The 23,575-nt window shown below is 37.2% G+C and overlaps 4 protein-coding genes across 4 annotated transcripts; all 4 read left to right on the top strand.

Annotated features, from left to right (window-relative positions):
• The first annotated feature begins 122 nt into the window (after positions 1-122).
• Positions 123-3,348, top strand: LOC120414319 (alpha-(1,6)-fucosyltransferase). Its single transcript, XM_039575456.2, has 3 exons — positions 123-2,094; positions 2,157-2,310; positions 2,416-3,348. Exons 1-3 carry the CDS (start codon positions 1,016-1,018, stop codon positions 2,902-2,904), a joined length of 1,722 nt encoding a protein of 573 aa, XP_039431390.1. The 5' UTR covers positions 123-1,015; the 3' UTR covers positions 2,905-3,348.
• Positions 3,349-5,358: 2,010 nt separating this feature from the next.
• On the top strand, positions 5,359-6,123 carry LOC120414324 (biogenesis of lysosome-related organelles complex 1 subunit 1). Its single transcript, XM_039575461.1, has 4 exons — positions 5,359-5,520; positions 5,578-5,650; positions 5,716-5,848; positions 5,911-6,123. The coding sequence occupies exons 1-4, from the start codon at positions 5,460-5,462 to the stop codon at positions 6,010-6,012; spliced, it is 369 nt and encodes a 122-aa protein (XP_039431395.1). The 5' UTR covers positions 5,359-5,459; the 3' UTR covers positions 6,013-6,123.
• A 2,483-nt stretch (positions 6,124-8,606) lies between these two features.
• Positions 8,607-11,234, top strand: LOC120414315 (uncharacterized). The gene is made up of 3 exons (XM_039575451.2): positions 8,607-8,823; positions 8,880-10,090; positions 10,156-11,234. Exons 1-3 carry the CDS (start codon positions 8,607-8,609, stop codon positions 10,525-10,527), a joined length of 1,800 nt encoding a protein of 599 aa, XP_039431385.2. The 3' UTR covers positions 10,528-11,234.
• A 6,879-nt stretch (positions 11,235-18,113) lies between these two features.
• LOC120414314 (uncharacterized) lies at positions 18,114-22,810 on the top strand. Its single transcript, XM_052710021.1, has 4 exons — positions 18,114-18,435; positions 20,178-20,399; positions 20,456-21,666; positions 21,732-22,810. Exons 1-4 carry the CDS (start codon positions 18,114-18,116, stop codon positions 22,101-22,103), a joined length of 2,127 nt encoding a protein of 708 aa, XP_052565981.1. The 3' UTR covers positions 22,104-22,810.
• Positions 22,811-23,575: the final 765 nt, after the last annotated feature.

Raw genomic sequence — 23,575 nt, 5'->3', positions numbered from 1 at the left:
CTCCTATACCTGCCCGAAACCGGGTAAAAAGTTCACTCGAACTCACCAGGACCACACTTGCAGATGATGTGGGATCTCTGCGTGTGCACAAGTTGAAGCAAAACGTCAGAAAACGCTGTAGTCGAGGCAGCTTTGAGAGTTCTGCAGAGTGCCGTATAATACGGTACGCCGTGTCACTCTTTTCGCAAAATCTCGTCAAACTAGTCTTCTGACCAGCAGCAGCATCATCATCACGGCACGGCATTTATCTCCCCCGTTCCAGGTTGCTGCGCTTTTGTTGTCAGAATGGCCCTGCTGCAGGTCGAGTTCATTCAACAACACACCAACATCTAGTAGCTGGGCGGCGAAGGTCTAGTGTGCTGCGGTCGCTGCCTGTTAATGGAGAGTTTGTCTTTTTCATTCAATTCTATTTGATTTGAATAACAATAGTCGGCGGTGAGAACGCGGGAGCTCGCTCAACTGGAAAGATTTTTTCTCGCCTCGCCTGCTGCGGTAATCGTCGACGACGAGGTGATGAGCAGCAGCAGAACACGGAGAGTTTAGAGAGTGCCAGCAGTCAGGTCGGTGTTGTTTTCTGTGTGGGTCGATTTGGCAAAAAGTGCTGGAGCTGGAAGAAAGTGTTTTGGGGGTTTTGACTGATGAAATGGGAAGTTCCGAAGGTTTTCGCTTTTTGAAGTGATGCTCCAGAGCCTACTGTGAGGGGTGATTATGCATCGGGTTGGAAACTGGACGCGGCAGTCGCTTCTGGCGACCTAATCAGAATAGCTCGACGATTTGGTAGCTATTATCAGCAAAGTGGTGTTGCACACACTGTGTTTTGCTCCAGCAACACGAAAAGAACACGTCACAATTATCGGCAGCGCAGCAAAAAGGGATGAGAAAGTATTATTAATGCCAACCTAGTTCCTACTAGAACTAGTAACAGGATTAGCGAAAAAGGGGGCGAAAGTGTCAAATTGTATTTTTGTACGTGCTAGTGTGATAAGGGGTAGTCAGGGTTGTTTTTTTTAAAGAAATGATTCTCCGACAATTGATGGGACTCAACACCTGGGTCCGAGTGCTGATAGCATTCATCTCGGTGTGGGTTATTCTGGTGTTGATTTTCTACTCCAAGTTGAATACCGGAGGTGCGAACGACACCGAAGATGCATTCCGAAGGTTGAACCAAGCGCTAAGCTACCTGGAAAAGTCCAAACAAGTCGACCAGGAGCTGCGGACTCTGATCGACGAGTACATTAGTGATACTTCGTACAATCGCAAGCAGAAGTTTGTCGATGAGCTGGGCAACAAGCTGCAGATCCAGGGTGCCGGAGCTGGCCATTTCAAGGGAGTTCCGTCGCTGGAGTATGAACAGCTGCGTCGCCGGGTGTACAGCAATACGCAGGAGTTGTGGAACTTCCTCAATTCCGAAGTAATAAAAGCAGCTAAAATCGGACGGAAAAACTCGCCGGAGATTGCGCCTCCGTTGGACGCACTGCTATCGCTGGCCTCGGAACACAAGCGCTCCCTGCTGAACGACATCAACCAGATGCGAGCCAGTGATGGGTACGAATTTTGGCGCTACAAAGAGTCCAAGGATCTGAGTGACTTGGTCCAACGACGTCTCAACTATCTGCAAAACCCAGAAGACTGTAGTACCGCTCGAAAACTAGTTTGTAGGCTGAACAAGGGCTGCGGATACGGCTGTCAGCTGCACCACGTAGTCTATTGCTTCATCATGGCGTACGCAACCGAACGAACGCTGATCCTCAAGTCCAAGGGATGGCGATACCACAAGGCCGGCTGGGAGGAGGTGTTCCAGCCCATCTCGGACACTTGTCTGGACGCGAACGGTGCCACCCATGCCAGCTGGCCCGGCACTACCGAAACGCAGGTCCTCACGGTACCAATCATCGACTCGCTCAACCCGCGACCCCCGTATCTGCCACTGGCGATCCCCGCCGACCTGGCGCCCCGCCTGATGAAGCTGCACGGCGATCCGATCGTGTGGTGGATCGGCCAATTCCTCAAGTACCTGCTGAAACCGACCGGCGAGACGCGCCAAATGCTCGAGAATGGCATGGAAAAGTTGGGCTTCCGGAAACCGATCGTAGGGTAGGCTGAGTTGTGCTTGATATCTCGATCATTCGTACTAACAAGATCGTTCTTCATTTCAGAGTTCACGTCAGACGTACCGACAAAGTCGGTACCGAAGCAGCATTCCACGGAATTGAAGAGTACATGATGGCGGTGGACGATTACTACAATCAGGTTGAAATGACGGAGGCAATTGACAAGCGGAGAGTGTTCATCGCTAGTGACGATCCCAAGGTACAAATTATACCACTAAGATGTGTTTTTTGTATACGTGGTGCACGCAATCGAAACAAGACCGTCTACATGCGCTACATCTCAACTCTCCCCCCTTGTCCTTAGGTAATCGACGAGGCCAAGGCCAAGTACCCGCACTACGAGATCATCGGCGACCCGGACGTGGCCAAGGTGGCGGCCGTGTCGACGCGCTACACCGACTCGTCGCTGAACGGCATCATCCTGGACATCCATCTGCTGTCGCTGAGCGACTACCTCGTGTGTACGTTCAGCTCGCAGGTGTGCCGCGTGGCGTACGAGATCATGCAGACGCTGTACCCGGACGCGTCCGGCCGGTTCAAATCGCTGGACGACATCTACTACTACGGCGGCCAGAACGCGCACAACCGGGAGGTGGTGCTGGCGCACAACCCGAACAACCACGACGAAATTCACATGCGCAAGGGCGACCTGGTGGGGGTGGCCGGGAACCACTGGAACGGGTACTCCAAGGGGAAGAACTCGCGCACCAGCCAGGTCGGGCTGTTTCCCTCGTTTAAGGTTAACGACAAAATCGAGGTGGTCGATCTTCCCAAGTATCCCAAAGTGAAGTAAGCGGCGGAATTGGACTCTGTTGTGATAGACGACGGGTTTGAGCATGTGGCGATTTGGTGTAAAATATTACTACTACTTTTTTTTGGAAACCCCACGTAGAAGTGAAAACTATGTTTGACTAAAAAAATAAATTGACCGTGTAACAACAACAGAACAAATCACAAAATTTGAGCGAACAAAGCATAGATTTAATGATTTTTAAAGCAAGTCTTAGAAATAATTCTGTCAACAAATAATGGAAACGACCTACCACAAAACAAGCATTAATTTATACAAAACGATGTGAGGAGTAAAGCAATTACCTGGTCTGTTGATAAAGCTTGAGCTTATTTTGGTTTTATATCACATTCCTTTGACGTTGTCTAATTAACTTAGCATATTTTACAACAAAAAATTGCTAGTATTTATAAATCTAGATAGACAAATACATATTTATTTAAATGTTTAAAATAGAAAAAATCAAAAAAAAAACTATTCAAACAATCTAAAATTTAAAAATTCTAACATTCTACAATTCTGAAATTCTATAATTTTAAAAATTCTAGAATTAAAAATTTAAAAATTCTAGAATTTTAAATCATTAGTATACTAAAAGTCTAGGATTTGAAAATTCTTAAATGATAATATTTTAAAATGGAAACATATAAAATTCTCAAAAAACTGAAAAATTAAATCTCTGGGATTTAAAAATTCCTAAATTTTAAGATTTTGAAATTCTTGAATTTTAAAATTTAAACATAAAAAAAAAATCAAAATTACTGGAACAAAAAAAACATTGTAAAATTCTAAAATTAACTCTAAGATTCTAAAATTATCAAATTCTGAAGTTCTAAATTCTAAATTTTAGAAATCCGTATCTCTGGAATTTCAATTTGTAGAACTTTAAAATTCTGGAATTCCAAAAATTTGAAATTATGAAACTTTAGAATTCAGAGATACATAATTTTAAAATTCTACAGTTCTAAAATTCTTCAATTATAAAATTCCAAAATCCGTCATAAAAAACCTTAAGAATTTTTTTTTTTCATTGTGAAACTTTAAAATTCTTAATTTTTTTTCTAACTCTAGAATCCTTAATTTTCTAAAATCCTAATATTTCAAAATTCTTTAATTTTGTTTCAAAAAGTTCCTATAAACAAATTTTTAGTTTTTTGCTTTATAAGTGTTTTTTAATACCCCTGATTCGATGCGGTTCAAAAACACTCAAAAAGTAAAAATTTAAAATTTTGTTTATACAGCAATTCCATTTGAAAAGAACCTAAATGAAAAAAAGAGTTCTCCGATCGGGCTCAAAATTTGTTTAGGGGTTCCTTAGCCGAAATAATTTGACACGTATTTTTTTATGTTTGGCCGTTAGTGTGACCTACACCGTGCTAGGGTGGTCCCAAAAATTGCAATTTTCGTAAATTTTAGCAAAAACCACATTTAAAAAAAAATCATAACTCCGTGCCATTTTAACCGATTTTAGTTGTCTTGAACGCAAATGTAAGGTGATTAGTTTGCCTTTCAGGGAAAAATAATTTGAGATCCGAAAAAACCAGCCAAACATTTCAAAAAGTCTTATGAAATATTAAAGTGGCGCGTCGAAAAATCTAGTTTTTATTTTCAAAAAATCATATCTCAGAAATGTACGGATCGTCATCGCCATTTCTTTATATGTTATACAGAAAAAAAATTCAGACATAGGCTCTTTGGTCCAGACAAGGTACGACTTTTTTTAATGTTTCGCTGGGTTTTTCTGATCTCAAATTATGTTTCCTTGAAAGGGAAACTAATCACCTTTCATTTGCGTCCAAGACAACTAAATTCGGTTGAAACGACACGGAGTTATGATTTTTGAAAAATGTGGTTTTTGCAAAATGTTACGAAACTTTCCGTTGTGTGGACCAGGCTGTATGGAATTTTTTTTTAACTCTAGAATTTTAAAATTTTATGGCTTTAAAATTCTAAAATTTTAAAATCCTGCTTCAAAACTAAAATTTTCCAATTCTAAAATTTTAAAATTGACTCCAAAGCCTTTAATTTTGAAATTGACTCTAAAGTTCAATTTTCGAAATTGTAAATGTCTTTCAAAATTACAAAAATTCTAAAAGTCTGAGACTCTAAAATTCTGATATTCTTAAATTCTAAAATTCCTAATCTTCTGAATTCCAAATTTGTAGCATTCTTGATTTTTTGGAACTCGAGAATTCCTTATTTCGCATACAATTCAAATAAAAAAATGGAATTATGAAAATTCAAAAACTAAATTCTGTACATTTTTGCATTCTTTAAATTCAAGTGATTAAAATAAGATTTCAAATATATTAAAAGAAAACTATCTCTTAAAAAAGGGATCATTTTTTTCATATTTAATTTTTAACTGTGAACAAAAGTAGCCCATTCAACTGAGTTCCCTTTACCCAGAATGATATAATGAACTCTCCAGAGCTCAGTTGCGGTAACTCACCGAACAGGAAAGAAACCATACAACAAAAGTAGGTGCACAAAACAAAGTTTGTTTACATCCATTTTGTCATTCCACGTAGAGAGAGGTTCGATATCAAGCCACCACAATGTTATCAGCAATGATTAAGGATCACCAGGCTCGACAGGCTGCCAAAAAGGAGGAACAAGGTTAGTTTAATCATCAAATGTTTGAAATGCAACAAAATTTCCAAATATCTCTTTCAGAGCGACGTCGAAAGGAGGCAATCCTGTCTGCGAACGAACTAACTCAGAATCTCGTCGACCACCTTAATGTGGGGTAAGTTTGGGTCAAATTGCTGGGTTTAAACAAATTTTAATTATCACCTTTGAATCGAACTCTAGCGTTGCTCAAGCCTACCTGAACCAGAAACGGCTCGATGCGGAAGCCAAGCAGCTGCACGTAGGTGCGACAAATTTTGCGAAGCAAACCCAGCAGTGGCTGACGCTCATCGAGAATTTTAATGGATCGCTGAAGGTAAACTAAAATCTTGGTTCTTCTTGGTTGATTTACCATTATAATTTGAATTTCTTTGTTAGGAAATTGGCGACGTCGAAAACTGGGCCAAAACCATCGAGAACGATATGAACGTCATTACGACGGCACTGGAGATTGCTTATAAAACGAGTCGTGAAAAGTAGATTAGTTATTGGGAGTGTGGTTGATGAACTTCTTCAAAGTGATTTTATTTATTTTACCTTATATCTTTTAAACGAAAAAAAATACACAAGTTCAATCCTTATTCATTCCATCGAAGTTTCATTAGAAGACTTTTTGTTTCCGATCATTTTGTGAAAATCCAAAATGCCACGTTAACCCTAGAGGTCCCTTTTTAAAATGTAAAAGTGAACGACTATTTTATCATAATTTTCCAAAAGGATTCTACCCAAAATTATATGATTTTTTTAATCAAATATAGCGTTTCAGTATTACCTACCCAAACGACCTCTGACATATTTAGGCGAATTCATGAGGCCGTGGGCTCGTTTTTAAAAAAGCCCTTGATACAGTATTTCGATTATCTACCCAGAAACAGGTCGCATCATGACATCATTCATATCAAAAATCTTAGATCCGGCATCAACAAGTTTATAAATATTACCTTATATTGGGTGGGAACTGTCGTCAAAAATGTGTAAAAATACACTTAAGTACTCATAACATTTCATAAGCTTGTCAAAATTTCAATAGGTTTTCATTTTTAGAAAGGTTATAAACTACCTTTCTACAAACCATATTTTTAGAGTTTTTATTTAAGGTACAATAAACTAAATTAGCATTTTTTGCTTTCTGGATGTTATTGCACACCCCTGACACAACATAAATACCTAAAAAGCAAATATTGAAAGTTGAAAGCTAACTCATCCTATTATAAAGATAAGTACGGAGCTCAAAGGGAACACGATTTCTTGGAGTGAAAATAAAAAGGTTAATTTTTGTTTAATGTGTAGTGTAAAATTCAAAAAAATAATATAAGATTGAAAAAAAAAGCTTGAAATTTTATAAACTCTTTAACTTCAACTTCAACTCTTTATTTCCAATATTCCTGAAATTCTAAAAATTTTAAATTCTGAAATACAAAAAAACTAAAATTCTTACCGCGTTATTTAAAATGCCGCCATTTTAAATAATTTAAATTTAAATAACACAATATGAGGTGATTTGGAGCATTTTGTGAGTCATATTTTAACTGTGCTTAAATTATCAAAATCTCTGAATTTTTAGTTTATATTTTTAATTATCTGCGTTTATGAATTTTACAATTTTATACCTTATTTTTGAAATTTAGATTTAAAATTTTGGATTTTCAGTGTCTAGATTTCAGAATTTTCAGGTCATGAGCTTTAGAATTTCTAAATTTGTAATTAAAAATTTATAATTTTAAATTTTTTAAGTATTTATAAATTTCAGAATTTTTTTGTTTTAATTTTTTTTAATTATATTAGATTTGAATGTTTATGTTATTTTTTTAAAAGGACCTATGAGCACTTGTCTTTCATATGTTTATAGGACCTTATAAAAAAACTCTGGATTTGCAGTTTGAAAATTTTTGGTTTTAGATTTTAAGAATTTTTGAAATTCGAATTCTTAAATTTATCAATTTAAGATTTTTTTTTAATTTAAAAAAAATAATATTTATAGTTTTGAATTTCTATTTTTTTTTTTGAATTTATCAATTTTCAAAGTTTTTGATTCTTTTAATTTTTTATCTAAATTATGTTTACTCAATTTTTTATGTTTCAGTTTTTTTTTTATTTTTCGATTTTTTTGCCAAAAATTCAATTGATTGCATTATGAATGACTATTCCTTTTTTTCACTTCATTCTGAGCAAAAACAACATGCGTCCTTTTTAAAATTAATTTTTTTCAGCATTTTACTTTAGTCGGGAGCGAAAGTCAAAGTTCAAAAAACATACAAACAAAAAAAACTTTAGTACTTACCGAGTCATGCGATGAGATCCAAGTCCAAGAGTTGGTAGATATTTGAATCTTGGAAATTTGTCAGATCAAAACGTAATATTCCATTTCCAGTATCCGGAATTTCATACTTGATCCAAAATTAATTTACAATATTTTATTTATATATCTAGGAGTTGTATCTTTGAAGTGATAACCCTAATAATTATTATAAAAACGAAGTTGACTTTATAGCTGTCGGCCACCATTGCTAGTACCAACCACTAGTGTCTTCCTTTTAATCTACAAGGACTTCGCCGCCCTGGGCTCCTAAGTGTATGAAAGTATGGCACGGAGCGACGGCGCCGAATACCCATATTTACACAAAGAATTTTAGAGCGCCCGCCGCGGGATTCGAACCGGCGACCTCTGGATTGTGAGTCCAGTGCGCGGTCCGATTGATCCACACGGGCGGGACGTAATTATTATAACTTTTCCAAAAAAATAATGTAAAATTATTTTTACCAAATTCACCAAAATCTTGATCACTGTGCACTTGTTTTTCTTCACCTGTCACCGCCAAATTCCACCAATCACTCAATGTAATCCATTCTATAAAGGTACGGCTGTGTTTCTACAGCTGTGTTAGTGTACGAACCCAGAGAAAAAAAAAATGTCTGGTTTAGCTACAAAATGTCCTTTATTTTCATATTTCTCTCCGTGCACTGTCAGACAAGAAATGTGTGACGTCATACCGTTTGTTTTGAAATTGCAGGGTAAGGAAGTTCAGAGGTTTTTTTTCAATTAAATACAATTTTTTGATTTCTGTCCAGTTAAAATGCCGACCTGCCAGGTCAAAACATGTGGGGCGACGCGAAGCAACCCGAACGTCACGTTGCACCAGTTTCCGAAAAATCCAGCTATCCGGAATCGGTGGCTGAATTTTTCTCACAGCCGAGAAGGACCAAATTTGTTTATTTGTTCGAGACATTTTTTACCTGCGGATTATGAAAATATTCTTATGACGAGCTCAAGGAGGAAGCTCCGGAAGGAAGGTAACATACAAATTCTTAATATTTTAAGAAATAGATATTATTTTGGTTTATTTTAGCTGTGCCAACAATCCATGATCCGATCGAGTCAGATCGGTCAAGCAGAGCTTCGGTTAGGAACCGCAAAAAGCTGGTCGCCGATCTGCTGGAAGAGGAGGAGGAACGGAGCCGTAAAGCGGCCAGCTATCAAGCGATGGTGGCGGAAGTTTTTGCGCCGTTCGGACCGTTAGATTTATTATCTCCCGGTGGACCAAAGGGGAAGGCAGATCTGTTAAGCCAAACGGTGGCGGAACCGATGGACGTGGCTGACGATATGATCGAAGTGCGGAGCGGCCGGATAAACACTAGTGGCTGTGTGTCGTCTGCGCTGCTCGGTGAACGTGATTCCGACAGGCGCGACGTGCGACCGGACCGAGACAACGACGACCTTCTTCGGTTGTCGTCTGCGCTGCTCGGTGAACGTAATTCCAACAGGCGCGACGTGCGACCGGACCGAGACAACGACGACCTTCGTCGGTTGTACGGCACCGTTGTCACCACCACCAAGCAACGCAGCAAATCTTCTTTCTCAGCCGCATCCGCTTCCACCAACCACTATCCGCTTCCAGTTTCACTAACTGTTGAAGATGAAAGCTCTCCCGAAAGGAACTATTCTGTGCTAACATCACCAATCTCCATCTCGGCGGCCCCAATCCTCGAAGGTTACTACTCGTCTCTCAACCGCTACGAACTCGCCAACTCGGAGCCTTCAAGTCCGGAATCGGGCGCTCAGGAACCAACCCAAGGAACCGGAAACAATCATCATCATTACCCCAGCAGTAGCAACAACAAGACCCAATCGTCGTCGAAAACTGGAGGAAGTACTGGCCAAAGTTCCAGTCTCATGAGTGCCAGTGCCAACAGCAACGTCGTCCGGACGAGCCAGTCCGAAGACCATCTGCACCTGGAAAGTCAAACGATAGAAGAACCGGTGGTCGACATGGTGGCGAATCCGGTGAGCCAAACGGTGGTGGAAACGATGGCCGGAACGGTAGCGGAACCGATGGAACTGATAGGAAAAACGGTGTTCGACTTGATGGAGAACACTGTTCCGTCTCAATTTGAACTTTTCAGTCCAGATTTGAACAGTACTGCGCGGGAAAAGAGCGGGTTTCCGTCGAGTTTGCCACAGGCCGAACCAGGCTTCGTCCAAGTGAAGCGAGGAACGATAACGAAAATCAAAAAGGAAAATTTCGGTCTTCGAGGGATTATTCGTTCCTTGCGAGCCCAGGTGAACTTTTATCAATGATTAAATATATAATAATGGTAATATTTTTATTTTTTTTATTTTTGCAGCTAAAGGCGAAAGATCAGATCATTGGGTCGCTATCTTGTCAGAATAAACAAAAATCGAACGAGATACAACAACTCCGAAACCAGCACGCTCAATGCGCAGCCGTTCTAGAGCATCGTATCAGGGAGGCCATTGACGGAGCCTTTGGTTTGCTTTTTACTAAAAATCAAACTGACCTGATCCTTGGGCGAAAGAAGAAGGTCAAATGGACCGATGAAGAAATTATGTTGGCCTTCGCACTGAGGTACAGTGAAATATTTGTCCGTACCCCCCGTACGGAAATTTTTTGTAATGTAAAAGTACATAAAATTCGACTAAGTCATCCCTCATATTCGGAACAGTTTCCAGATCTGCCAACGTTCAACAAATCATAGAAAATCGATGATTGAACATAATGATTTGCTTTTTCCTTCATTTGAAAGCTTTTCTTGCCATCTTTCAATTGATGTATAGACTTGCTGTACATTTTTACGTTTTATATCAGTTTTTTAAAGAAAATCATTGACCCTTGAAATCCACAAATTCGGAACACTTTTTTCTTACGATATAAACAAACTTTACTTTCTCTCTAGGAGTACATATTTTTTACAAAAAAAATGACTTCACACTCTGAAACCAATAAAACTGAAGCTTAATGATGTTTTAAACATGGTCTGATAACTTTTTTTGTGAAAATATCAATTAAATTCAGGTGTTCCACAATTGTGGGAGGCACAGTAACATACCACAATTATGGAACAGGCAATTTGGAGGCAGTGTTTTGCTGCCCTGGATAAAATAGTCTTGAAATGAGGTTTTTTGTTCAAAAAGTACTATTTTTACTAGTGAAATAGCAAGAGAATGTCCAAATAAAGGTCCTAAAAATAGGAGGGACATCAGAAAAGTTGCATTTTGCATCCTATTGACAAATTACCACAAAAGTGTTCCGAATTTGTGGGTGTTCCAAATATGTGGGATGACCAGGTTTTAGGGCATCTCCAGCGCTAACAGCTTATTAAACTTTTTTATCCCATTGAAAATTTCAAAGAATTTCATTTTTCGAAAATGTTGAAAGTTAAACCATTTGCTACCCGATTTTATTCCCACCAAATTTGCTCTCGAGTTTGCCCCGAATCTCCCACCGCGCGTAGCAAAGCAGGTATCAAATTTGATCTCAATTCCATCTGTAGAAGAAAAATATGTGTCGGTACCTGTCGGGTACTCATTTTCTGATATCCGACAAGTACCGGCAAGCCGGGGGCAAAGTCTTGAATGCGTGTTTCGAAGATTTTTGTATGTCTGCTCTTGTGGGCGATTCAAAAATTAAAAAATACAAAAATTCAAAAATTCAAGAATACAAAAATACAAAAATTCAAGAATACAAAATACAAACATACAAAAATACAAAAATACAAAATAAAAAATGCGTTAAAAAAGCTGAAATTTTATTTAAATTTTTTAATATTTTTTAAATTAAATTTATTTATGATTTTTAAATTTTATTAATTTTTTAATTTTTGTTACTTTTTTATTTATTTTTTATTTTTAATTTTTTTTAAGTTTTTTTATTTTTTTTTTAATTTTCATATTTTTTTACAAAAATACAAAATAAAAAAAATGAGTTGTAAAAAGCATAAATTTAATTTAATTTTATATATAGTTTTTTAATTAAATTTATTTTTGTTTTTATAAATTTTGTATTTTTTTTCAATTTTTTTTTAATTTTAGTTATTTTTTTAAATTTGTTAAATTTTTTTTAACTTTTTAATTTTTTTAAAAAAATTTAATTTAAAAAAAATATTTTTTTTTATATTTTTATATTTTTTTCAACATTTTAATTTTTTTTAAAGTTTTTTTTTTATTTTTAATATTTTTTTAATTTAAAAAAAAATATATATTTTTTTAATTTTTTTAATTTAAAAAAAATTAAAACTTTTAATTTTTTTATTTTTTTAAATTGAGCAATTTTGCACAAAATCGGTCTTTTTTTGGAATTTTATTTTTTTTTAATCCGACTGAAACATTTTTGGTTTCTTCGGTATGCCCAAAAAAGTCATTTTGCATCATTAGATTCTCCATATAATTTTCCATACAAATTTGGCACCTGTCCATACAAAAATGATGTATGAAAATTTAAAAATCTGTATCTTTTGGAGGAATTTTTTGATCGATTTGGTGTCTTCGACAAAGTTGTAGGTATGGATATTAGGGTGTTTCATCCAAAACCAAAAGTTCTCAGAATCAGGCAAACCGAGGTTCCCCTAGTAGAGGATACCCATAGGGATTCTCATGCCAAATATCAGCCCATTTGGTTGAGAATTGGCCTGTCCCCAGCGGTTTAAAGTTTACATGGAAATTACCATGGGATTTTTGTGCTTTACGTTCAATCGTTCCTACAGATCTGGGGACAACATGGATTCACTCGGAATAAAGACAGGTGTGTAGGGGATGGTCCAATGAACACATTCCAGAAGGAATTAGGCTTGTCCATTCTGTCCCCAAGGTGCGCATTGGATCGACGTCCGGTGTCTCCAAAACCAACGATTCATCCTTCAAAAGCATCACATTTCCTTAGTATGCTATGACGGCTAGGTGAAAACCACGACGCCCCATATGAGACGGTGAACACGTGGAGAGGCATCGATTGCATTATTAACACAAAATCATCATTTTACTTTATTTAGAATAGTTGAAATTCTTCCAGGAACATCAATAATTATAATTTTAGTACTTTAAAGAATGTTTCTGAGTCAAAACTCGAGTAGATGCTCTGCCACGTGTTCACCGTCTGACATGGGGCGTCGTAATTTTCTCCTAGCCGTCATAGCATACTAAGGACAATGCGTACATTTGAAGGGCGAATCGATGATTCTGGAGACACCGGACGTCGATCCAATGCGCACCTTGGGGACAGAATGGACAACCCTAATTCCTTCTGGAATGTGTTCATTGAACCATCCCCTACACACCTGTCTTTATTCCGAGTGAATCCATGTTGTCCCAAGACCTGTAGGAACGATTGAACGAAAAGCACAAAAATCCCATAGTAATTTCCATGTAAACTTTAAACCGCTGGGGACAGGCCAATTCTCAACCAAATGGGCTGATATTTGGCATGAGAGTCCCTATGGGTATCCTCTACTAGGGGAACCTCGGTTTGCCTGATTCTGAGAACTTTTTTGTTTGGCTGAAACACCCTAATGGATATGGACTACATGAAAAAAAAAATGATACACGGTAAAAAATGTTTTGGTGATTTTTTATTGAACTTTTTTTCACTAAAACTTGATTTGCAAGAAAAAACACTATTTTTATTTTTTTTATTTTTTTGTGTTTTAGAGGACATCAAATGCCAACTTTTCTGAAATTTCCAAGTTGTGCAAAAAATCTTTGACTGAATTAAGTTTTTAATCAATACTGATTTTTTCAAAAAAAATCGAAATATTGGTCGTAAAAAATTTTCAACTTCATTTTTCGATGTAAAATCAAATTTGCAATCAAAAAGTACTTCAGTGAAATTTTGATATTTTCAAATACAATCAAGACTAACATTTTAAAAGGGTAAAAAAATTCAATATTACGTCCTTTTGAAATGTTTGTCTTGGTTTAAAAAAATTTAAAATATTTTTTTCGAAGAGATCGGAAAATTTCGCGAATGTTTCATATTTTAACATTGTAAATCACATAAATTATGTAAATTACATAACAAAAAGTTTCCGTAGTTTTATATTTAATTAGCATTAAAACACAGTTTTACTCAAAATTCTAACCGTTTCTAGATACCACAGTCAACCCGCTTATGAGATGGTAAGGAAGGAGTTGAAAATACCACTTCCGTGCCTTCGGAGATTGCGCGAATTCGCTTCCGGTATGGACATGAGGGGCGGCGTTCTGGAAGACGTTTTATCCGTACTCGGCTCTACCGGCATGTTTATGACCCCTAAGCAACGGGTGGTCGTACTAGGGTACGATGAAATGTCGACTAAAGAAACCTCAGAACTTGACAAAAGAACAGACAAGCACATGGGTCCGCATAAAGAGATGCAGGTGATCGCTATTCGAGGACTGTTTTCAAAGTGGAAAACTCCCGTCTTTATTGATTTCGATCGTCCCATGACCCTGGAGATTCTCAACGACGTTATCAGCCGTTTGTACGCGAAAGGTTTCACAGTTGCTGCTATCGTCCACGATTGTGGAGGGGGAAATCTCGCTGTGTTGAAGGAGGCGGACATAAATCACGCTCAACAAAAAGTTTCGATTCAACATCCGGTCACAAAGGAAGAAATCTTTTTTTTCCCTGACGCCCCACACCTATTAAAGCTCATCCGAAATTGGTTGCTGGATCACGGATTCTATTACAAAGGTAAGCAAGTTGAATAACATTCTTACAAAATAGAATATTGTACAGTACCAAGCAAAAAATCCAAATGTTCTAAGATAAAACAAAACGAACCTAATATTCAAGTAAAAATCAAAAACAACAATAAAAAAACCCTAAAAATTAAAAACTCAGAACATAACTTTCAATAATTTAAAAGTAAAAAAACAGAAAACAGAAATTAGAAACTTAAAATTAAAAATTTGATCTCAAAACTGAGAACTCAAGATTTAATATTAAAAAAATAACAAAACAAAAACCAGAACAAACAAAGGCCAGAAAAATATAAACAATAAAAGACAAATCTAAAAAATAAAATCAAAAACTCAATCCACCTTAAGGTGGTTGGTGCCTTCCTCACATTCATAAAGCCAATACATTCAGTAAAAATAGCAACATTCCCCCTCAACATGTTTAACAAATCAACTTTATTACTCATTTCTTTTGATAGGGTTCGCAGACCTTCTAAATTCCTGGCTCATCGGCAAGGTCTGATCAAAAACATATTCAACGATAGTTCGCAGGGAAGATTCAGACAATATTTCTATCATAATATCTGAAATCCGGCCTGAAAACTCTTGATAGGGTTGTCAGATCTCCAATGTTTTAGGCTCATTTGAAAGGTCTTTTTAATACCTTTCTGAAAATGTATAACATGATAGATTTTCTTGCAAAAACCACCCTTTTCACAATCTTCCGAACATACGCCAAAATTGTTTTTTTAGCATAACTTTTGAAGTACTTGACTAAACTTGCTGATTTTAAATAGAGACCTATGGGACACCAAGATGGATCGAATGAGACTAATACGGTCGAAATCAGTTCATCCAGTCCGGAGATAATCGAGTGACATTTTTTTTGTCCACCCACCTACACACATCCACACAGACATTTGCTCAGAACATGATTCTGAGTCGATATGTATACGTGAAGGTGGATCTATGAGGTCAAATTAATAAGTTCATTTTTCGAGTGATTTTATAGCCTTTCCTCAGTAAGGTGAGAAAGGCAAAACCACACACAAAAATCTAAAACTAAAACCATGATATCGGAACCAAAAATTATAAATTTAAATTTGAAAACTTACACATAAATCACATTTGAAAACAAAACAAAAATCGTAAAAATAAAACCAAATACCAGAAAACTAACAGAATTAGTTTTTGATAAAATTCTTACAAAAACCAAACTTCTTGCAGACATTGTTTAAAACGTTTTTTTTAGTATAACTTTTGAAGTATTTAACAAATCTTTAAAAAGACTCCAAAATGGAGATCACGCGAAAAAAAAACTTACAATCAAATCCTTTACAATAGAAATAAAAACATAAAACTGAAATATAAGCTAACTAAAATACAACAAACAACAACTAACAAAAAAAAAGCAATTCATAATGACAAAACTGAAAAAAAATTGCAAAAAAATTAAAGCTCAAAATCAAAAACTAAACTTAGTATCCTAAAACTATATGATTTTGAATAAAATGGCATATAAATCACGATATAAATCAACCTTTTTGCTTATTTTACAGGCAAACTGATAACAAAACATTTTCTTGTTGAACTCGTCAAAAAGGGGTCTACAATGAAGAACCCGTTCAGCAAATCTCACCCGGAAAATAGCAACGTTGAACTCAACGCGTTGTTCAGATTGACGATGAAACATGTTACTTGTGAGGGTTCCGAAAGACAAAATGTGCGATTAGCTGCTCAGCTGTTGAGCCATACGACAGCGGTTAACCTGCGACGACACTTCGGGCAGTACGAGGAAGCGGTTCTTCTGGCCGAGATAATTGAAATCATCAATTCATGGTTTGACACCATGAATTCCTCCCGGATTCACGAATCAATTGCGGACAAAAAATGCTACGGAATGGCAGAGGAAGTGCAAAATCGAAACTTGCAGCGTATGGAGGAGCTTATGAGTAATATGAGAACCCTTCGTAAGCATTGCCTGCCAGCTGCGACACATTTGCAGGTATTTATTCATTTGAGCAGTTCTGTACGAAATCGGTCTTTTTTATTTAATTTTAATTTTTTCTATTTTTTAATCCGGCTGAAACTTTTTTGGTGCCTTTTATATGCCCAAAGAAGCCATTTTGCATCATTAGTTTGTTCATATAATTTTCCATACAAATTTACGCGCTGGGTCTTTGTCCGTTTGACAAAGGTTCGGAAGTTCTAAATAACGTTTGAATCTGATTGATGCAAACGTTCTTCAGGGCGGGGCTTGTCGATAAAGCTGAGGTACCTCGCGCTCGGCTAGCCAGCGTAGAAATGGGTCACCGAAGCTCGGCAGAGCTAACACCTTTCAAATGCCTATGCGAGTTATTTGCATGTATAGAATGTCAAATTCTAAAATACATGGAAACAACTCAATTTGTAAGAAGCGGGCATGTGGTCCCGTTTGATTGGTTGCACACACACACACACACACACACACACACACACACACACACAACACAAATATTACAATTGTACTTTTGAAAAAAATTTCTAAAATGCTTAGGACCAAAATATTGTAACACAGCACCGCGACAAAAGAAATAGCAACAGATAAACACGACTCAACAATAGGGGAGATTTCAGGAAAAAAACAATACACAGTAAATAACAATTAGTTTTTGAATTCAAACTAAAAATATAACAGTTTTTGCTTTAATGAAAGTTGATAGACACACTATAAATGGTTAGGCGCTTATACTTACATCAAACCCTACTTAATGTACCACCCCCGGCCGAGTTAAAATGCGTAACCGGAAAAGAAGGTGTGCATGCCTGGCACGAACACTCAAAGCGTGTTCTAGCGTGCTTCTCGTACTGACTCAGAGCAAGGGTGAGATGTAGGTGTAAGGGCAGTGCGTGTTCGTCGGGAACCTGGTGCATAAAATCGTTCAAGGCCCGTTCTTACACTGAAAATTGCGTAATTGCGAATAAAACTTGATTTGCAAAAAAACACTATTTTTATTTTTTTTTATTTTCTGATATGTTTTAGAGGACATCAAAAGCCAACTTTGCTGAAATTTCCAGAATGGGCAAAAAATCTTTAAACGAGTTATGGTTTTTTGAATCAATACTGATTTTTTCAAAAAAAAAATCGAAATATTGGTCGCAAAAAAATTTCAACTTGATTTTTCAATGTAAATTCAAATTTGTATGGACAGCTGCCAAATTTGTATGGAAGGTTAAATGGACAAACTAATGGTGCAAAATGGGCATACCGAAGGCACCAAAAAAGTTTAAGCCGGATTAAAAAATACAAAATATCTAATGACCGAAATTTCAGAGGAATGTTTAAAATATTCATATAAAACCAATTTGAAATCAATCAATTGTGTTAAAATATAATTCTAATTATACTTTTGTGTTGCAGATCTTCCAAAAAGCTATATTAACATCGATCCAGTCCGTCAAGCGTTTGCTCATCAAAATGCGACTCGATTATGGTATCACATTCATAATGACGTTCAAATTAAATCAGGACTTCTTGGAAAACCTTTTTGCCATGATTCGACTGAACGGGGGAAGTAATGATCATCCGTCTCCTCTCGAGGCATTGAATCGCATAAGGCTCATCATCCTTGGCAAAAGCTTAACCTTCCCGATGAGTGTAAATCAAAACACCGAAGTCAACACGGACGTGCAAGAACATTTCGTGATGTCGCAAATTTTTCGTAAGAAGAAGGAGCAGAAGTCTGACGAAGCTAAAGAGTCAGACGAAGAAGATGACATCGATGCCTGGACGTACCAACCGAAGAGGCGTACCTTGGAAGAGATTGACGGTCAACAGTACGTGTACGGGTATATGGCCAAATCCCTGATGAAGACCAAAGAGTGGTGCGGCCAATACACCTATCAGATTGAGAGTTCCCCGGACGAATCGGCCACCGGCAAGGAAAACTACGTGGAAGATCTTTCGCGAGGCGGTTTGGTTCAACCATCCGAAGAGTGGACCAACGTAGCTGATCAGATGGAGGATTACTTTAATTTCATTCATAATCGTGGCCCATACAACGAAGAACCAGCATTCAGGAACAGTGATAATATTTTTAAGCGAACGATGTACAAATTTTCGAAAAAATTTCCGGAAGTGCCGCGAGAAATGATGGAAACTTTTGTAAAAAAACGGATTAACATTCGCGTACGACATTTGAAGAAACAGATTCAGGAGAAGAAGACCCATCGTTATAAGGTATTGAAAAACAATAAGAAACAAACACACACTGTACAAAAGGCCATTCTTAACAAAAATCAGAAAAAACTAAAACATTTTCTAACGTGATCATTGCTACTTAACTCTGTAATCCAAATATATTCGCTCCACTGAAACCGAAAAAGATTTCATTGATAATATCCGTGTGAGAAAACTAATTTTCATTCATGAAAACTACCCTCTACTTTTATAATTCAAGCAACGGAAAACAATCGAACACGATTATCTGTTTTAGTTCAAATAAATTTGCACCCCGACCCAAAACATAGTTAAGTTTGTTGAAAAGTGTGAATGTGAAGCATTCGTTGACTGAGAAACTTATCTTTTGATACAAATTTCCGTTTTACTAAAAAAATTAACATTCTCGGTTTGATCTTTCACTAACGAGGCACTACATGCATTCAAGGTAATACTTTTAAACGTTAATGTTAACAAAAAAACCATTCAAAGTTGTTTAAATTAGTTTTTTTTTAAATTTTGTATGTCATCCCATACTGTCCTGTAGTACCGAGAACGGTATGACGTCATCACGAGAGGCATCACAAATGTTGACACTTTTTTGCTCACTAACACTAATCCAAGACGTTTTCAGCCGGACCTTTTAAATATACGGACATTGCCAATCACTGCCTTCCGGGTGGCTGAGCCCGAGCTTGAATAAAAGGGGTTTTACTCTTTTTTTTTGCAATCACCTATTGCTCTTCAAAACCATGCCCCTGAAAAACACAGCGAATTCAAGTTGAAAGATTTTCCTTAAGAACAAACACTTTTCTTAAAAAGTAAACTTTTGTGAACGAAAACTCTTTAAGATTGGTAATTTCGCGCAACAACGACGACGCACAACGCGTTTCGCGATTCAAAACCGTTGACGACTTCCGAAAAAACGCGTTTCGTGAATGAAACTGTCATCGACTACTTGTAAGGCAGTGATGCTAATTTTTTAATCTAATTTTTTTACCAAATGATTTTTTTTTTAAATTATGTTAATCACGTTCACGTGCCGGGAAAACAATTAAAATTCGTTTGTATTATTTTTATTTGATTTTTTTAATAAAATTCAGAGAACCCTTCGAACGCGACCTGCTCCATCAATTCAGTACAGGCATTTCACCGACACATCACAGACTCTTTGACAGAATCTTTGCAGATCACGCATGCTGCTGACAGCTCCCGCACTGCCAAAGTGTGCAAACGTCAAACCACCACCACCACCATCATCTCAATGTAATCCATTCTATAAAGGTACGGCTGTGTTTCTACAGCTGTGTTAGTGTACGAACCCAGAGAAAAAAAAAATGTCTGGTTTAGCTACAAAATGTCCTTTATTTTCATATTTCTCTCCGTGCACTGTCAGACAAGAAATGTGTGACGTCATACCGTTTGTTTTGAAATTGCAGGGTAAGGAAGTTCAGAGGTTTTTTTTCAATTAAATACAATTTTTTGATTTCTGTCCAGTTAAAATGCCGACCTGCCAGGTCAAAACATGTGGGGCGACGCGAAGCAACCCGAACGTCACGTTGCACCAGTTTCCGAAAAATCCAGCTATCCGGAATCGGTGGCTGAATTTTTCTCACAGCCGAGAAGGACCAAATTTGTTTATTTGTTCGAGACATTTTTTACCTGCGGATTATGAAAATATTCTTATGACGAGCTCAAGGAGGAAGCTCCGGAAGGAAGGTAACATACAAATTCTTAATATTTTAAGAAATAGATATTATTTTGGTTTATTTTAGCTGTGCCAACAATCCATGATCCGATCGAGTCAGATCGGTCAAGCAGAGCTTCGGTTAGGAACCGCAAAAAGCTGGTCGCCGATCTGCTGGAAGAGGAGGAGGAACGGAGCCGTAAAGCGGCCAGCTATCAAGCGATGGTGGCGGAAGTTTTTGCGCCGTTCGGACCGTTAGATTTATTATCTCCCGGTGGACCAAAGGGGAAGGCAGATCTGTTAAGCCAAACGGTGGCGGAACCGATGGACGTGGCTGACGATATGATCGAAGTGCGGAGCGGCCGGATAAACACTAGTGGCTGTGTGTCGTCTGCGCTGCTCGGTGAACGTGATTCCGACAGGCGCGACGTGCGACCGGACCGAGACAACGACGACCTTCTTCGGTTGTCGTCTGCGCTGCTCGGTGAACGTAATTCCAACAGGCGCGACGTGCGACCGGACCGAGACAACGACGACCTTCGTCGGTTGTACGGCACCGTTGTCACCACCACCAAGCAACGCAGCAAATCTTCTTTCTCAGCCGCATCCGCTTCCACCAACCACTATCCGCTTCCAGTTTCACTAACTGTTGAAGATGAAAGCTCTCCCGAAAGGAACTATTCTGTGCTAACATCACCAATCTCCATCTCGGCGGCCCCAATCCTCGAAGGTTACTACTCGTCTCTCAACCGCTACGAACTCGCCAACTCGGAGCCTTCAAGTCCGGAATCGGGCGCTCAGGAACCAACCCAAGGAACCGGAAACAATCATCATCATTACCCCAGCAGTAGCAACAACAAGACCCAATCGTCGTCGAAAACTGGAGGAAGTACTGGCCAAAGTTCCAGTCTCATGAGTGCCAGTGCCAACAGCAACGTCGTCCGGACGAGCCAGTCCGAAGACCATCTGCACCTGGAAAGTCAAACGATAGAAGAACCGGTGGTCGACATGGTGGCGAATCCGGTGAGCCAAACGGTGGTGGAAACGATGGCCGGAACGGTAGCGGAACCGATGGAACTGATAGGAAAAACGGTGTTCGACTTGATGGAGAACACTGTTCCGTCTCAATTTGAACTTTTCAGTCCAGATTTGAACAGTACTGCGCGGGAAAAGAGCGGGTTTCCGTCGAGTTTGCCACAGGCCGAACCAGGCTTCGTCCAAGTGAAGCGAGGAACGATAACGAAAATCAAAAAGGAAAATTTCGGTCTTCGAGGGATTATTCGTTCCTTGCGAGCCCAGGTGAACTTTTATCAATGATTAAATATATAATAATGGTAATATTTTTATTTTTTTTATTTTTGCAGCTAAAGGCGAAAGATCAGATCATTGGGTCGCTATCTTGTCAGAATAAACAAAAATCGAACGAGATACAACAACTCCGAAACCAGCACGCTCAATGCGCAGCCGTTCTAGAGCATCGTATCAGGGAGGCCATTGACGGAGCCTTTGGTTTGCTTTTTACTAAAAATCAAACTGACCTGATCCTTGGGCGAAAGAAGAAGGTCAAATGGACCGATGAAGAAATTATGTTGGCCTTCGCACTGAGGTACAGTGAAATATTTGTCCGTACCCCCCGTACGGAAATTTTTTGTAATGTAAAAGTACATAAAATTCGACTAAGTCATCCCTCATATTCGGAACAGTTTCCAGATCTGCCAACGTTCAACAAATCATAGAAAATCGATGATTGAACATAATGATTTGCTTTTTCCTTCATTTGAAAGCTTTTCTTGCCATCTTTCAATTGATGTATAGACTTGCTGTACATTTTTACGTTTTATATCAGTTTTTTAAAGAAAATCATTGACCCTTGAAATCCACAAATTCGGAACACTTTTTTCTTACGATATAAACAAACTTTACTTTCTCTCTAGGAGTACATATTTTTTACAAAAAAAATGACTTCACACTCTGAAACCAATAAAACTGAAGCTTAATGATGTTTTAAACATGGTCTGATAACTTTTTTTGTGAAAATATCAATTAAATTCAGGTGTTCCACAATTGTGGGAGGCACAGTAACATACCACAATTATGGAACAGGCAATTTGGAGGCAGTGTTTTGCTGCCCTGGATAAAATAGTCTTGAAATGAGGTTTTTTGTTCAAAAAGTACTATTTTTACTAGTGAAATAGCAAGAGAATGTCCAAATAAAGGTCCTAAAAATAGGAGGGACATCAGAAAAGTTGCATTTTGCATCCTATTGACAAATTACCACAAAAGTGTTCCGAATTTGTGGGTGTTCCAAATATGTGGGATGACCAGGTTTTAGGGCATCTCCAGCGCTAACAGCTTATTAAACTTTTTTATCCCATTGAAAATTTCAAAGAATTTCATTTTTCGAAAATGTTGAAAGTTAAACCATTTGCTACCCGATTTTATTCCCACCAAATTTGCTCTCGAGTTTGCCCCGAATCTCCCACCGCGCGTAGCAAAGCAGGTATCAAATTTGATCTCAATTCCATCTGTAGAAGAAAAATATGTGTCGGTACCTGTCGGGTACTCATTTTCTGATATCCGACAAGTACCGGCAAGCCGGGGGCAAAGTCTTGAATGCGTGTTTCGAAGATTTTTGTATGTCTGCTCTTGTGGGCGATTCAAAAATTAAAAAATACAAAAATTCAAAAATTCAAGAATACAAAAATACAAAAATTCAAGAATACAAAATACAAACATACAAAAATACAAAAATACAAAATAAAAAATGCGTTAAAAAAGCTGAAATTTTATTTAAATTTTTTAATATTTTTTAAATTAAATTTATTTATGATTTTTAAATTTTATTAATTTTTTAATTTTTGTTACTTTTTTATTTATTTTTTATTTTTAATTTTTTTTAAGTTTTTTTATTTTTTTTTTAATTTTCATATTTTTTTACAAAAATACAAAATAAAAAAAATGAGTTGTAAAAAGCATAAATTTAATTTAATTTTATATATAGTTTTTTAATTAAATTTATTTTTGTTTTTATAAATTTTGTATTTTTTTTCAATTTTTTTTTAATTTTAGTTATTTTTTTAAATTTGTTAAATTTTTTTTAACTTTTTAATTTTTTTAAAAAAATTTAATTTAAAAAAAATATTTTTTTTTATATTTTTATATTTTTTTCAACATTTTAATTTTTTTTAAAGTTTTTTTTTTATTTTTA

Source organism: Culex pipiens, chromosome 3 (assembly GCF_016801865.2).
Source record: "Culex pipiens pallens isolate TS chromosome 3, TS_CPP_V2, whole genome shotgun sequence".
NCBI classification, from domain to species: domain Eukaryota; kingdom Metazoa; phylum Arthropoda; class Insecta; order Diptera; family Culicidae; genus Culex; species Culex pipiens.
The sequence above is the reverse complement of the archived record's forward strand: the minus strand, read 5'-3'. Positions and strand labels throughout refer to the sequence as shown.